We start from the raw sequence: 16,672 nt of genomic DNA, 5'->3' as shown, positions 1-16,672 counted from the left end.
TCTTTTAATATTTGTCCTTCAGAGACAATAGTTTTTGTTGTTGTTGTTGTTTTTTTAACATAATGATAGTGATTAAAGAGGACTTCAAGGAGAATAAAACCAAATTATAAATGTGGATTTAGTGCATGCAGCAACATCAGTAAAACACATGAATTTTTCAAGATTTGGTGCCACCATCTTTGATGAGAAGACTACAACATATTGTGACAAACTAGAAATGTCGCTATGGCGACTGGTATGCCTCCGCCATAATGCATGGTTCTCCTAATAGGTCTATAGTACAATGTCTTGACAATGTGTGATGACAGTTTCACATAACTGGCAAAATATTAAAATGACAGGTTTGTCACAAATGTGTTGAATGTTCACTTTCCTTGAGCTAGGTTTAATTGGATGAATGGTTATGTACTGTCTAAGAGTGCAGGTATTTGGGGATTTGAGGATTTGTACCTGACTTTTGACCCTTTTATAAGTTTATGGAAGAAGTGAAATTTTGCACTTTCACTTGACCTTTGACCTTTTGGCAAGAAACTTCCAAGAGAATCTCTATTGGGTAATACATGCATACACTAAGTTTCAAGAACTTCATAACTTTTGAACAGATTTTGTGATTTTCGTCAAACTTCCACTGATGAGTTCGACTAATATTGCCGCATTCGCTCAATACAAAGGTATATTTGTATTTCATTCTCCTTTAGAGAGAACTTCAGGGCTCAATGTAGTTAAATTTGACACTCACTTCGTAAAAATGCAGCAACATCATAATCAAAGCAGCCTCTTCAGCATCTTAAGAGAATAATTGATTTTGAGGGAAACTTTCTGTTCCCTCATTGCAATATCAAGAGATAGCATGACTTCAGATTTTTCATACATCATTTTGATACCACATGTACACATCAGACAGACTTTGGAATAAGCTGCAAAGGGCTTTAGAGCAAAGTATCCTACCTTAGAAAGTTTTTCACTCAAATTTGGTGCACATGGTTACTTTCTTTTAACTCGTATCCGTGTTATTGTTTTCGTTTTCGCTCATTTTACTTTTTCTGAGTTCATCGAGCTCACTGGCATATACACGTGCCCAGTTCTCAGCTGGCAGAGACTCGGTGAAAGTTTCTGGCTTGGATGTACTTCACATCCAATTACATAAACCACAACAGACAAAACCAAACATGCAAACACACTCAACAACAAAGACAAACAAAAAATAATAAAACAGGAATAAACCAAATTCAGATATGATCACTTAGGCAGTCGAGGCTTTGAATCCACGCCAGCTAAGGCTTAAAAACTGTCTCGTGGTAAGAGTAAATGACCCGACACGGAACTCTTTATCTGGGCCGCACAGCCAAGATACTGTAAGATTGAAGGCAGGGCTTAATAAAATGTGAATCAAGAGGTGTGAAGATGGGATGTGATATTATGGGTGGGGCCACCAGAGTGCAAGATATCACACACAAAAAAGTATACATATATACATATATATATATATATATATATATATATATATATATATATATATATATATATATATACATACATACACACACACACACACTCTCTCTCTCTCTCTCTCTCTCTCTCTCTCTCTCTCTCTATATATATATATATATATATATATATATATATATATATATATATATATATATATTGGTATATACCTGTATATGCCTCAGTGTCATTCTGGCCTGTTTATTAAACCAACAAAACAATATAAGACTTTTCAATTCCTGCAACACCTATGATTATACTTATCTAAAAGTTTCATTTAATTACAATCAGTCACTTCAGTGTTACCTAAGCATTATTTCTTACTGCCACGAGCGATCATGCCACAGAGGGCTCAGGAGCTCAGCGAAAACTGGAAAGTAACTTGCCATTCTCAGCCTCGAACATTTAGAAATATCAATGTGAAATGTGAAATATCAATGTGAAATGCAGTGTACCAACTAAAAATTCACTGTTTTGTTGTATTATAACTATTTTTAAGCACTGTACCCTAAGTCATCAAAAAATGGGTGAAAGTTGTTGTTAGTACTTCATGCAAAAAAAAAAAAATGTAGTGTTAGTAATCTTAAACACAATAATGAAAGAATGCTAATATATCAAATAAATCCTCTAATTTTGTCATTTTTTCCCTCTCTCTGATTACGATACCAAAAGATAAATGTCAATGCCCTGTCCCTATTGAGGCAGTATAGTGGTGATCTCCTGTGGAAACAGATTGTTTTTACGGACACAGATTTTGCTGTTACTGTGTATAAACCACATCCCCTATATCAAGGGTCTTCCCACAGACAAAGAAAAAGGTGTGGTTTCTCATTAAATTTGGTATTTGTGGTTTCACAAGTCCCTTGATTCATATTACTATACTACTAGGAGTTTTAACACTGGAGCAAAATCTCCTGATATCTTTATATGGAAACTTCGTGGTAGACTATGCTATGTTGAAGAGTATCATTGTCCTTAAATTCATTCTATTGTAAGTTCAAAGTATTGAGTGGTCCACATTCCTACAAGTTTGTCTTTTACGTGGGTCCCTCCTTTCTATTAATGCAATTATTTTGATAAGTTATTATTATTATTATTATTATTTATTCGGCATTTGCAAAACAATACAAGTGATAACAGAGAAACAGAATAAACAAACAAAACACATGAAAACAAAGTGTCAATAATATCTGCATTTTTTGTTGTAATACATTATATGCTTTGTTTTCATTGAATTTGTACGACAACAAACGTGTTATTGGAAATGAAATTCCATTTGAATTGAATCAAAAGTAAGTTTGAGAATGATAAGAGTATAATAAACAAATTATGAATCATGCACTGAGAGACGCTAGTTGAAATCTTGGGTTCGGAGGTGGCAGAAATTTTCTGAGGGGCACAGCCCTGAAGAAAAATAGTGCAATTTCTGTCATTGAGTAATCTATAATTTCACTGGAGAATGGAAAGATTGCATGATATATCTATTTTATAACCTCATACAAATCTTTTAAAAAATTACAAAATGATCACACTTTCAATAAACAACACTCTAGTTTCGTTGTTTGTTTATATATACGTATTGCAGCACAGACGATCAGCATATTGTGCACAGTGGATGTGATTTTACACAATGGCCTATTGTGATACCAACACCAATAGCATTTTACACACTGACATGCCATTGATGAATACGCCATGATTATGACATCATAATCCTGGTACATTGCACTATACCATGAATATGATGTCACAGTACGGCACATATTTCTCAATCGGCATTTTGTCTTCAACACAACAATGTTGTGTTTGGTCAAATCATGCTATGTAGAAGAATCGGCACACAGCATTTCATTAATGAAGGATATGATATAAATTACCTCATTGTCCAAAATATGATATATTCATTATATTCATTATGATTCAAGACAAATTGTATGGGATCTGTGTTGTTTTCCATTGCTACATCCTCTTGTGTGAAAGAGATATTGGGTTTGTCGAACCACAACAATGTTATCAAATGTGTGTGTTGATAAGATACACCAGAACCTGGCGTACGTGAGTAGGTCCCACACGACTCACTTGAGATTCCGGATGTGGCTTTCCCTGTTACGTTTGAGAATGGTGTCTGTATTTTAATGCAGCATCATTGTTGCAAATAAATCACATGTTTGTGAAGGAATGTAACTCTGTGAAGGGATATCAACTTATAATTTAACTTGTACTAAGTACGCTGACATATCACAAGGTTTTTATAGCCACCAAAAATTTAACCAATCCCATGTAACAATGGAGTTTGAAGAACTACATTAAGACCTGTTGTATCTTGTGGCTAACTGCCAAAGTGGAACTTTATATATATATATCCAAAGCAGGGTTTGGTATGCAATTTATGCAATGGGTCACATGTACTGCAATCAGTGAATTAAATTTCTGTCAACAAGTTACTGTATGAAGTGTACTGTAAAACCAGAAATATTTGTGTGCATTTTGATTTAGCAAATTTTGCGAGCCAAAATTTGTAAAATTAAAATATATGCAAAAGTTCTCGTCTATATTATATGCACTAAATGCCAGTGGCAATTCACGAAAATTTCATGCTGCTGAAAAGGCCACCAGCTCCAATACATGAAAATTTCATGCAGTGAAAATATCATGCTTTACAGTAACATAATGAGGTCATCAGTGCATGTATGTGGATTCATTATTCAGAGCAATGTAATGGCTGGTCAGTCTGAGTATTCAGCAACTGTGCTTGAGAGACCACTTTGTTTCATATGCTCGATAGTCAAATCCTGTCGACACTCACCCAACTACATAAATCATATGCATACACACACATACACATCAATGTGCACTAAGTTGCTCCCTCGCTGCACGTGGTAAATATCGTCAATGGCTGGAGTGGTCAAATGCATACATGATTGAGGCCTTCAAGCAAATGTGCAAGCTGTTTCCCTAAACGCCTGCTAATCCAACCCTTGATAACACTCTTGATCTGAAACAAGGGATATCCATTATGTGAACCTTAGACATACACATACGACTCCAGAGATTGATTTACAGAAGAAAAAAAAAAGACTTAAGAAACCACAATGCTTGTTATAAAACAGCAACTATTTCACAGTAACCATGGCAACAAAACACAGAAAGTGAAACTCGCAAATGAAAGAGCAGGAAACGGCCGGAAATCATTATCCAACTCTACGACTGCCACTTGATGAATTTCATCACCTAATACATCCTTTATCCTCAAGTGGCCATAACACACACATTACAATCAACGACCTTGCCCCGATAAATCACTAAAAGTGAGCAAAATACTTTCCTTTTCTAAAATTTTCGTTTCAACTGTAGAATGAGAAGAGTCACATGTACCATAGATCTGAGGTTGCTCTATTAACCCATTCCTTAGGGGAACCTGGTGTACCAGGTTCACTATCAACTCAAAGAAGGGAACCTGGTATACCAGGTTCCCAACATGAAGACAAGAGTGTCTGCATTTGTGGCCTAAATTCATGTACATCTGCATTATGCTGACCAGAAAAATGACTTAGATTGAGAGATTAGAGTGTCTTCTTTCGATATCTGTTCTTTTTCTATATCCAAACGGAGTGTATTTTTGTCTAATTTACCTTTTCCAAGTAGTGGTGCCCTTGTGTTGTTATGAAACTCATAAGAACACATAGACAGCAATCAAGACTGAGCTCACTAGATTTTGACTTTTGCTGACCCCTTTTGGGTGCATTTAATAGTGTAAAACGAGGGATTTTGCGAGCCCAGTGCACGCTCTATTCATATCTATCGTCCAATAGACATTTTGTATTGTTCGATGGCACATGCAGCTGCCCATGGAAAGGTGATACATGTACACCTTGACTGCTTTCACACAGGCGGATTACCAACCTGTCCATTCTTCGTCAATGGGCAAAAAAAAGAATCTCGTTTGGGGGCATTGAAGGTTCTCAGAAAACTGCAGGGGGAACGGGTTAAGCATTCATGCCCAGGCACTTGGGTTACAGGCCCAAAACATAGTTCTCAGAAGGGCTCAAATTCGTCTTCCACCATTTGAAATTTGCTCGCAAAATATCAATCAAAGGGTTTACCAAGATAATTGTTTCGCTGACGTGATTTGCCAGGATTATGAGTTGTTTTGGAGTATTTTGAGATCAAAAGTGTAAAATAATTTTGATCATATGCATGTGACTTTTATTCCTGAAGCTCCCTCCCAGTTCAGTAGTGGTTACACAACTGAAATCATGTTCTTACAGCATTTTTTCACACATTTCTAATGCAACGGTCTCTATTTTAGAGCAAAACTCGACAGTATCTGCAGCCACATGGAAACTATGTTTTAACCTTTAAACATACCAAGCTTTTTCATCAGCATTGGGTATTCTATCAAAACTTGACCCAAGTGTAAATTAGCAAGTCCACTCAGGTCGGGTGTAGCAATGGTGGAAATAAAGCTCAAGTGGGTATGAGTGCTATTTATGCATCTGAAGTGGTCTGGTTTCATTTTAGACAACCTGCTTGTAAATAAATAGCTTTCGGATGAAACACTTAGGAACATCAAAACAAACTCTACAATCAAGGTTTTCTAAGAAGTGCGTAATAAATTTTGTACATCCTGGTTTGTGATAAAAATTACCAAAATATCAAATAGACCAGCCTGAATATTATGAGTCAACATATTAGCCATTAATGGCACCTACCAGTAAAGTGCAAATAGGTAGTCATTCAATATCAGGCATGAGACAGAGAAATGTAAAAAAAAAAGAGGAGGGACTTTGCGAGGGAGCGGAGCGACCGAGCGGGGGGAGGGTGTGGGAAAATGGACATATTGAATATATCCATTTTCCAGTATTCATTTTAACCAAAAACATTGTACCTTCATAGATCTACCATGTTACAGATATTGAAGAGTAGTTTCCTTAATTTTCTTATTTTTGCTTGCTATGTGCTTTCAAAAAATAAGATGCAAGATGAAGATAGATTACAGCAATGCCCATAAAACAAGATTTTCGGCTCAAACTTCAGAAACATGCTGAAAGTTGTATTATTTTTTTTGTTTTAAAACAAGAGAATATTAATGTAGAGAGGTGAAGATGTGCTGAGATAGATTCTCAGTTTTGTGGGTTTTTTTTTCAATTTTTTGAAAAACACATACTCTAGAAAGAATACGTGGTGCACCATTAAGCCTTCTACCACTCAACGTTCTACCGCCACGGAAGCCTTCCAAGATTTCATCGAGATTAGATTCTTTAATCAAATGCCACCCTCTGTACAAATGCATTCGTAAGATTGCAACTGTTGATCTACATTTTGACATAATTTTGCGTTTAAACACAATTTTGTCAAAATGTAGATCAGCAGTTGTGATCGTACAAATCATTTGTTTGTTTGTTTGTTTGTTGTTGTTGTTGTTGTTGTTGTTGTTGTTGTTGTTGTTGTTGTTGTTGTTTGTAAATAGAAAGGACTACTCTTTCCCATTTCCTGCACCTTGGCTTTCATTCTATAACCATCACTCTCATGTGACCATGGCAATGACCATCATTATGTAACACAAAAAAAAAACCAGAAAAAAATAATGCTGATGATTCTGAAATTTATGATGACAACAATGATAATAATAATGAAAATAATTACTATCATCGTAACAATCATCATTATCATCAACATTGCCATCATAGTCATAACTTTTCTCTTGTTACTATATCACTATTATTCTTATTATTGATATTATTATTTGTAGTAGAATGGTATCAACGATTAATTATTGTTGTCATTGATATGATGACTGATAATGACAGCAAGAACTTATAATATCAACTTTAATATTAAAGATAATAATAAGGAAAAGAACAAAAGTTATCACTATTATTATTCTTTCAATCAATAATAACAACATTTCACATTTGTTTAAATCAGGATCATAATTCACATGAATAATTCACACTTGAATGCAGGGGCATATTAAGGGTTAAACTACTTTACCAAAAAAAAAAAAAAAAAAGGAGAAAAAAAGGAGAGAAAGACAAATCAAACTGAACTTATATGATTTCAGCAAGCATGTTGTTGTTTTTATGTTGGATGGAAATAAACTTGAACTTGAACTGTTTGTATTAAAGACAGCTATAATGAAAGTTGATGCATGCTCACCAGATCTGGGCTGACCCTAATGTCTGTGATCGGCGCCCCCTTGTGGTCCTGTATGACACGCATGGTCATCCCCGTTGTGGGGTTGCTAACGGCAATCAGCCCTTTACGTGATCCAGAGAGTATCACATGTCCTGTAATAACAACCGTAAGATATGTCACTCTATTATTGTTAATTCTTTTTTTTTTCAGAATAAATTCATGGAGTGATTTCTGAAAACAACTGCATCTTATATTTCACTTCTGTGCCAAAATGAAATCCGAAGCATTCTCTAAAATGTTTGCTTTTTATTCATTTTTTTTTTCTTTCAGGTGCCATGGATGCATTTGTTGATGTATTGTGGATGTTAAAAGTCTAAGTTTGTATGTGGGTTTATAAGTCTCAGCATGGAAGATAAACATAATGTACAATAGGATATCAGCTGGTTTACCATCACAGAAAGTATAATGATTGCATAATTCTTTTTTGCACTTGCTAACAACAGATCTCAAAATGGTTACATATCTTGGGAATTTCTCGTCCTCATTTGCCAACCCACTCAACATGGACAGTAGACTTCTTTTGCAAAAAATTCCCTGGTGTAATGTTTCACATTTCATACAATATTTCATCCAAAGAGGGCATTAGGTAATGAAACAGGAGACGTGAGTCTTCAAATTCCATCTATCAAGGGATTTTCAAGCAAAAATGCAAATTGTTTTTGTTTCTTTGTAGACTTTGGCAATACTGTTGTTCTTTGTGTTCTATGTTCTATCCATAAGGATAGAAAATCTCTTCCTCCTACTGCTTAAATGCAAAATTGTGCCCAGGGATGTAAATGAGGTCCCTACTTGTACCCTGCAAAGCATATATGTTGAACCATGATGATGAATTGAAAAAGCCGATTTGTTATTGCAGGCTAACAGTAACCATCTTCCATCAATTTGAAAGAAAAACTGGTCTCACCATTCACGGAGAAAGCGATGGCCGTCACTGGATGCGCGTGGGGCTGCATCTTCATCGTCATCTCACACTGCGACATGTCGAAGAGACGGACCGTCCCATCACTGTACCCCGCCGCGATCGGAGATGACGCTGCGGTCCCCAGTTGTGCCAGACTGGGCTGCTCCGGTCCGAATGCTATGCAGTTGCAGCTCTGTGGGAAGAATACACACACCTTTACATAGAGGACAACATGACCAAAACGAAAACAATGACAACAAAAAGCATGGGAAGGTCCAGCTGCCAACATCACTCTTATCAGAGCTTCAACTGGGTCCTGGCAGCTAAAGATAATAAATAAGGAAACTACATGTACATGATTATTTCTCATGTGAAAAACAAACAAACAAAAAAGCAGGAAACCTGGAGGTCTAGCACTCTCCCGAGTATTGCAAGTTCATCTTCAATGCATTCTTGCAGATTACTACCTAAGAACATACAAAACTGGGGGGGGGGGGGAGCATCTTTGAGGGCCTCTTGGGGCATGGTGTTCATTTGTATATTCTATCACACTGGCAGAAATATCTGCCAAGAATGTAGAAAATTTGACCATACATTTTAATGAAGAGGATCGAATGCAAAAAATGGCCCCAATTTGTTTCCAGCCCCAATGGGGCCACCCAAGATCTACCATGAATAAGCTTGAAAGTATATTATTTTTCCCTAATGTATTTGCTCATAAAATCTTTTTTTTTTCATTATTATTATAATTTTGTTACTGTTACTCTAATTTGGTGGTTCTGGGGTCTCCCTTGGGGGTGGGGGGTGGGGGTATTGTGCCAATTTGTATAAATATATATTCTGTCACCCAAGTGATAGTGCCTGCCAAGTTTGGTGAAAAAAAAAATTCGAGAATGCATTTTCAAGAAGATGAAAATTCGAAAAATTGGGCCCAATTTGGAATTATCATATTTATATTCACTAACTATAACCATTACAACTTTTATTACTATAATCATTGTTTTTGTCACTATTATAACTATTATCTAAATGTAACATCAGGCATCAATCTGCTCCTTGTGGCAAACTTCAACACATTTCCCGACTCACCTGGTCAAGCACCTGAAACTGTAAGGTGCGCTCCATGTCAGCCAAGGAGTAGATGTTGAGACTGCCGTCACGGCAACAGGTAGCAAACAGGTCGCCAGTGTCAAACGCTATGTCATTCACCTGATCGTATCCAAGAGATCATAGAATATGATTACGGTGATACATTCCTTTCACAAAATCAAATAATATTGTGTTCTGTTTTATAAATAATATGAGGTTCATTTTGATTCACCGATTATACAGTTACTGCATTCATTTAGAATACAGAAGTTTTGATTGTATGAAAATGAGTCCATTAATACGTCTATTCCTTTTCTGAGCTCAAAAGACAAGAATGTGCTGTGAAGAAAGTAAATGACCATAAAGAGTACATAGACTGAGAGCAGGTACGCACAAGAAGAAAATTATTATTGGAATGAAGACTAAAATGATGATTCATCGTAATGCCTAATTTTAATGATCTCACCATACACATCCCACCTCGGAAACTGCCATCTGAATGTGAATTCTTGAAAGGAGAAGCAGCCTAATCCTTCTGTGCCCTGTCAATCAAAACCTGCATGTTTAGCATACACTACAAAATTTTTCTCACTACACTGCAGCTATGCATCAACAGGCAGTACAAACTATTTATATGTGTGTGGCGCATAGTTAATCGGCGTAAGTCGTTGGAAAGTCACGCACGCTCCACCTCCCAAACAATATTTTAAATGGTCAAGCCAAACACACAAGAATCCTAATCATGATTTGAGTGATTTCACTTCACTAGAATTCACCTCTGGTGTAGAATTTGAATTTGTGATTCTAATTTGAGATATCATTGAAGTTTTGTCAAACATTGTCCTACAAAATTTTAATTTGAGTGACTACTTTCACTAGAATCATCAATTAAATGACACATTTTCTCTCATGTGTAACCCGGGACCGCCCCCCCCCCCCAAAAAAAAAGAGAAATATCAGCATCAAATGTGAGTTGACGTAAAACTGATCACCACTCTGCACGCACTTACCACAGAACTGTGGGATGACACCAGTCTCACAGATGTCCTGTCCACCCAGTTGACGTACCACAACGTCCCTTCTGCGGTGGCCACCACTCCTACGTCCATGGTGTGGTCAAACTGGGCCGAGGCTATTGCACCGTCCAGGGTCATTTCATCCTCCATGGTCAGACCATTGCCTGGCCCACTAGTGGTCAAAAAGACATGGTGGAATTAGTCAGAATCTTACATGTATGTTCCATCCAGAGTGAATCCCAAGTATTAACAAGCAACAAAGCTTGATCATGGATCTCACCATTACGCTCCTCTTTATTTTGTCTTTTCTCATATTTTTCTCTAGTAATTTTCAATTTTATCTTTTATTTTTTAAATTCTGTTGCTGTTTTTGTGGCAAGGCTACAGTGAAACAATTAGAAGTCTTTTATACCAGCACCCTTGTCAACATCAGTGATGAATATCAAACAGTTGACTTCCAGATCAAATGTTTCTATCGCAGATAGTACCCTATTTAGTGGACAGGCAGGCACAGGATTCAAACACAGCATCACTACAATTTCAAATCACTAATACCAGGTCAGAGCAACCAGGTCAGAATTATGATACTGTGATATTGAATACAGGATAACTATGAGACATTGCATCTAGGTGTTAATCTTTATTCAATATTACTTTTTGTTTTTACAATTGTTTAATCTATTCTTCTTCTTTTTTTTTACAAAGACACTGGCCCTAGCAACTTTTATTTCCTAGCTATTGTAATATAAAATTATCAAATAATTGACTAACTGAACTTCATTGACATAAATAAACATCAATTATCAATCAGTTATAAATAAAACCTGACACAAGAATCATTGATGTCTTTTTTTTTAAAGTTATTGAAAGGTTGCCTTTATTGTCATCAATGTCACAGATACAGTAGAGTCACAAAAAAAGAAGAAGAAAAGATTGTAATCATATCTTAATGTACGTTCTCCTCCTAGAGTAACCAACCCCCTTTGAGATTAACGTCCCCTACCTCTGTCCACTACACCACAACGAATGTCGATGGTATTTTAAAGTAGTCGGTCTTTTTCCCTCACCTGCTGCTGTAACCAGCGGTCAATCTCAGCTCCCCCATCCCGTGGACTGACCAGAGGCGCAGCTGGCGTGAGGCCCCTCCAGTGATCAGCCGGCTGCTGCCAAACTTGCTCACGATGACCACTTGTGTAGACAAAAATCAAAGACGAAATTTCACTCATATAAATGCTGGATATTACTGTGATTCTCATTGCCGTGATTTCCACAACAGGCATCACATAATAGAAAATTACTATTAATATAAATTTCTATGCTTATACAAGACATCATTGATGAAAAATGGTCCTGATACAAACTTATTCATACAGAACATAGTAATACTTCACACCAGTAATTGAAAATCTAGTTAACCACTTCAATTTCTTTTTTCTTTTTTTTTTCTTTTTTCAAAGAAAATACCGTCCAAAGTCAATCTTTTGTAATTACAGTCACATGTCTTTCAAGAAGATCATTAACATAAGAAAGCTTGAGTCTTTTGAAACAAGAGACATGTTCTTAGTCCTCAACAAGATCTGTCTACTGATTCAATCCTGGCTTATCTCAACTCACTGTTTAACGAGACACCAAATACAACGGTATGGTCATATCATACGTGCAAAATCCACACTAGAGTATTACCTCTTCTCAGCATAAAGCTAATAGTAAAATGTTCTGGCAAAGATAAACTAGCTAAAAATCTCAGCATGAATTCCTGAAATGCAACACACTCATTGTATAACCACATCAAAGCCTTTGCGTGGGCTAACACCACATCAAAGCCTTTGCGTGGGCTGTTGCCATTTTACATGCACATATTACATACAATCTTGTCTTCCTTGCCTCAAGACAGTTTGAAATTTGTTTGTTGTTATATTTGTGCTTGCATAAACGAAAACTGTACAAAAATGAAAAAGAATAACACAGCAAATAACAGTCAAATCCATGGGTGCCCTGTGAGGCAATAAGATGGGGATGACAATTTATATCATAACAATGATAATAATAGTTCCAATATATATTGTGCCAAATCCATCAAATGAAACGCTTGAGGCGCACTCGAAGATAAAAAGATAAGGGTAAGATAAAGAAAGATGTTCTGAGAAGATATTTAGTGGGACACTCTCACACTGCTCCTCACTCACCTATTTCTGCCGTGTCAGCATCCCAGTGTAGGAAGCAGGAGTTGTGGCGTGTGTCCCAGGCCGACAGAACCCCCGTGGTGCTGCCCACGTAGAGCACGCTGTCGCCCCCATAAGCTAGGCTGGTGAAGGCAACATCTCCAAGGATCTACGGTTGGGAGGAAACACAAAAGCACAAACCAACTAATCAACGACCTCCTGATCACTAGACAGGCATCACATCCACTCGACTAGCAAGCTTCTGCCCGATAGCCAGTTATTATTATTGTTGGTTCAAGTCCAACCCGAACATGTATGCCCATAATTCTTATCATGGCTATTACTGATATAATGAATAATCGGTGCTTATTCATGTAGATGAAGAGCAATTTGTCAATCAGTCGCAAGAGGCTAAATATATAGTTTAACCAACTTAACAGTATTTTAGGGACAAGTTCTTGTATATGCACTTCTCATAAGAAGCGACATACAGGGACTCTCTTTCTGCATCAGGCGTTTCATTGTCTGACAGACATGCCATGTTACCAGAATCTACAATGTATTTCACTATCATTGTCATTTCTTTTACTGTTATTATTATCATAATCAAGTTTATTAGCAGTAGTAGTAATGGTAGCAGTAGGAGTGGTAGTATGATTAGCATCATCATATTAATTACTATCATTACTGTACTGATTAATATCATATCATCATTACCATTACTATCACTGTCGTCATAATCAATTCTATTTGTAGTACAGTGTAGTAGCAGCAGTAGTAATTTTAGAGCTGGTAGTAGTATAATCAGTATCATATCATCATCATTACTACATTGTACTATTATTATCAACATCATCATCAATACGGTATCATTATTATCATCCGTATCACTGTTGCTCTTGTTATCACAATATGACATTATCATAATTTCAACTGAGTTGACTGTTCTTACAATCATTATAGTCATTACGAGCGTTAATGTAGTCGATGGTAATGACCAGCCTTTAAACTATTAAAGAGATAGATAGATAGATAGATAGATAGATAGATAGATAGATAGATAGACAGATGGATGGATAGATAGATAGATGGATAGATAGATAGAGAGAGAGACATACCATGCTCCTCTGATCCATCAGGTCCTGGGGAACAGCCGCCTCGTGGACATTGAGGGCAACCTTCCCCTGGCTCTCATCCAGCAGCCAGAACAGCATGGTGCCCGCCTCGCCCACCGTGGCAAACTCGTTGGCGGTGTAGGGGTCCCAGAGCAGTTGGTGCACCGGCAGCGCCGTCCGTGACGCCGCCAGCAAAACGTAGTCCTGGGTGCTCCACACCACCACACTGCAGTCCCGGTAGTCTCCTGATTTTTTTTAAATATGTTCAATGAAAAAACAATAGTTCAATATGGTTCTTAACATCAACCAATACAACATGAGGATCACAAATTTGGATCTTTACAGGAACTTACCATAAGCCAACTCCAAAGTAGCACAGAGGAGGGCGAGGCTTGCTGAACAAACCTAAAGACACCCTGAGCTAACATTACATTCAGTCTTACCATGGGAACTATACCACATGAGAGAGTTAGGTGCGGACGGCCTTGACATACATATGTAGATACACTTAGGGCAGACACTAGACTCCACAACACAAAGGACATAGGGAATATAAACTTGGTCAAAGAGTACAGAAGAGACATCATCCATTGATCTCAGGAATACTACCCGACTTAAGTCAAGTAAGTCAAGTTCAATGAACTTTTTGGATTGATTTGGTTGATTTTCTTGGTTAGCTTACGTTCGTTTGTTTGTCTGTTTTTGTCTGGTATTTAAAACACACTTTCATTTTACAATCGAAGCCTACACTTCTGAATGCTCTAAATTGCTACACATATTTTTGCTATAAAGGGTATAAATGTGGAATATTTCATCTTTAGATGAACAACCTCCAAGTCTGGCAAATTAGACACGAAAATTTTTCTTCAGTTTAGCTTTCCCTACTTCTAGGTTTGTCAAGGTCAAGATACATAGTGGAGCAATGTGGAGTGGAAAGTTGAGGTGCATTTCATAACCTGCCATATAGCCAACAGTTCATTTGTGATCACTGGGTCTTCAGTAAATAGATTACAAAGACAAATCTGGCAGGATTTCAATCCCATTCACCTGAGATGAATGTGAAAAGAGCAGGACATTGGAGCATAACAAAACTAAAGGTCAAATTGACTCATACCCATTGGGAATGCATCAACATAGTCGTTTTCACTGGCAATGTACATCTCATCCTTTGTAAGTGGTAATTGGAAGGAACATTCCTCACGGCATCAACATTTTATTCACATCATCTGCTATAAAAAGCCACTGTACATGTCCAGAAACATAGCTCATGATATGAAAGAAGAATTTCAAACAATTATGGGCAAGATCTTTGCTTTATTCGTGAACTGCACTTACAGACAAACACATATTTTTTTTTGCACAAAGGAAAGTTACTCTAATCTTTCACTAATCCTGAAGCCAAAACATTGATTTTTGATTATTTTTTTTTAATACCTAGTTTTTTGGGGAAAAGGGAATCTGAGGACATACCAACTGACACAAGGAACCTGTCGTCCCGCGAGAACTCCATTGCCACGATGCCGTGCTCGTGGTAGGACAGCGTCTTGAGGCAGATGCCCCCCTGCAGGTCCCACAGACAGATCTGGCTGGAGGCGAGGCCGCTGGACCCAGAGGCCGAGGCCAGGACCTGGGCATCGTGCTGTAGGGCCAGGGTGGAGATCTCTTCCACGTGACCTTTGACCCAAGCCGAAGGGAGGAGGGGTGAGGACAGTAATGTTTGAATTACTATCATCCGGAATTTAGGTCACTGTTGCCATGGTCTCAATGTAACCAATGGTCATTATTTGAGGAAAAAAAAAATGATGCAGGATTTGCTATTTATATAGGCAGGGCACAACATTAGCAGTAGCCCAGTGCCCCAGGGCCCCTAAAAATTAATGTCGGGCCACTAGATTTTTAAAATGGTTGCATTTTGGTTGCCGACCAGGCAACTAAGATACATCATGAAATGTTACATTTGCTTTATTTTGGGCCATTAAAATTTCAGATTGAAAAGTCATAGTGGCCTGAAAGGGCCATCAAAGAAAAAAGTCTGTGTTAACCTCTGATATGGGAATGCATGTTTTACCAGTGATGGTAGTAGTATTTACAATTGCAGTTGTAACTGTAGTACTACTGGCAATGGTAATGATCACAATGATGACAATCATCATAATGCTTGCAGTATTAAGTGATGACCAAAAACTAATATCTAATCAATATCTACAGCTATTACTCACTCATATTAACTATCATAATCATCATTGTCAGCAGCGTCTGTAGTAGCATTAGATTATAAGTGTGTGCGTAGCAATGACATAGATGCTAATGACCCTGATTACAGTATCAGTAACTGATCACTGTTGTCAGTATCTTATGGGAAATTGATTACTTAAGGCCAAAATAAATATACCTCATAACTCTGTTGTGAATAGAAATGAAACCGAAAACATAAAGTTCATGGGAAGTTTAATGACCACTCTATACTCCAAACTTTGGACTTACTACACAGATCTCATCTGCACCTAAACCGCAGATTGTGGAGCAGTTTTGCAAAGAGCTGCTTTTGCCAGGTCAGACTTAAACAACAATGGCACATGTATTTTGGTGCCGTCACTGAATATCAAAATCTTAAAGGTAAAACACAGTTCGCAGAAGGTATCAAAATTCATCTTCAACACCATGAAATTTGCTTGCAATGTATCTAAAGGTTTTACCAAGAAA

General features: G+C 37.3%; 1 protein-coding gene across 1 annotated transcript in view; it reads right to left on the bottom strand.

Moving 5' to 3' along the window:
- Nucleotides 1-16,672, bottom strand: part of LOC140231628 (WD repeat-containing protein 90-like) — a 50,936-nt gene that overhangs the window by 3,566 nt on the left and 30,698 nt on the right. The window contains exons 28-35 of the mRNA XM_072311779.1: nucleotides 15,440-15,643; nucleotides 13,973-14,214; nucleotides 12,879-13,023; nucleotides 11,760-11,880; nucleotides 10,687-10,864; nucleotides 9,677-9,796; nucleotides 8,591-8,780; nucleotides 7,648-7,778 (exon numbers count right to left, since the gene is read on the bottom strand). Coding sequence (XP_072167880.1) covers nucleotides 7,648-7,778; nucleotides 8,591-8,780; nucleotides 9,677-9,796; nucleotides 10,687-10,864; nucleotides 11,760-11,880; nucleotides 12,879-13,023; nucleotides 13,973-14,214; nucleotides 15,440-15,643 — 1,331 coding nt within the window. The remainder of the gene's footprint in view (nucleotides 1-7,647; nucleotides 7,779-8,590; nucleotides 8,781-9,676; nucleotides 9,797-10,686; nucleotides 10,865-11,759; nucleotides 11,881-12,878; nucleotides 13,024-13,972; nucleotides 14,215-15,439; nucleotides 15,644-16,672) is intronic.

Source organism: Diadema setosum, chromosome 8 (genome assembly GCF_964275005.1).
Source record: "Diadema setosum chromosome 8, eeDiaSeto1, whole genome shotgun sequence".
NCBI classification, from domain to species: Eukaryota; Metazoa; Echinodermata; class Echinoidea; order Diadematoida; family Diadematidae; genus Diadema; species Diadema setosum.
Note: the sequence above shows the minus strand (reverse complement) of the source record. Positions and strands in the feature narration are given on the sequence as shown.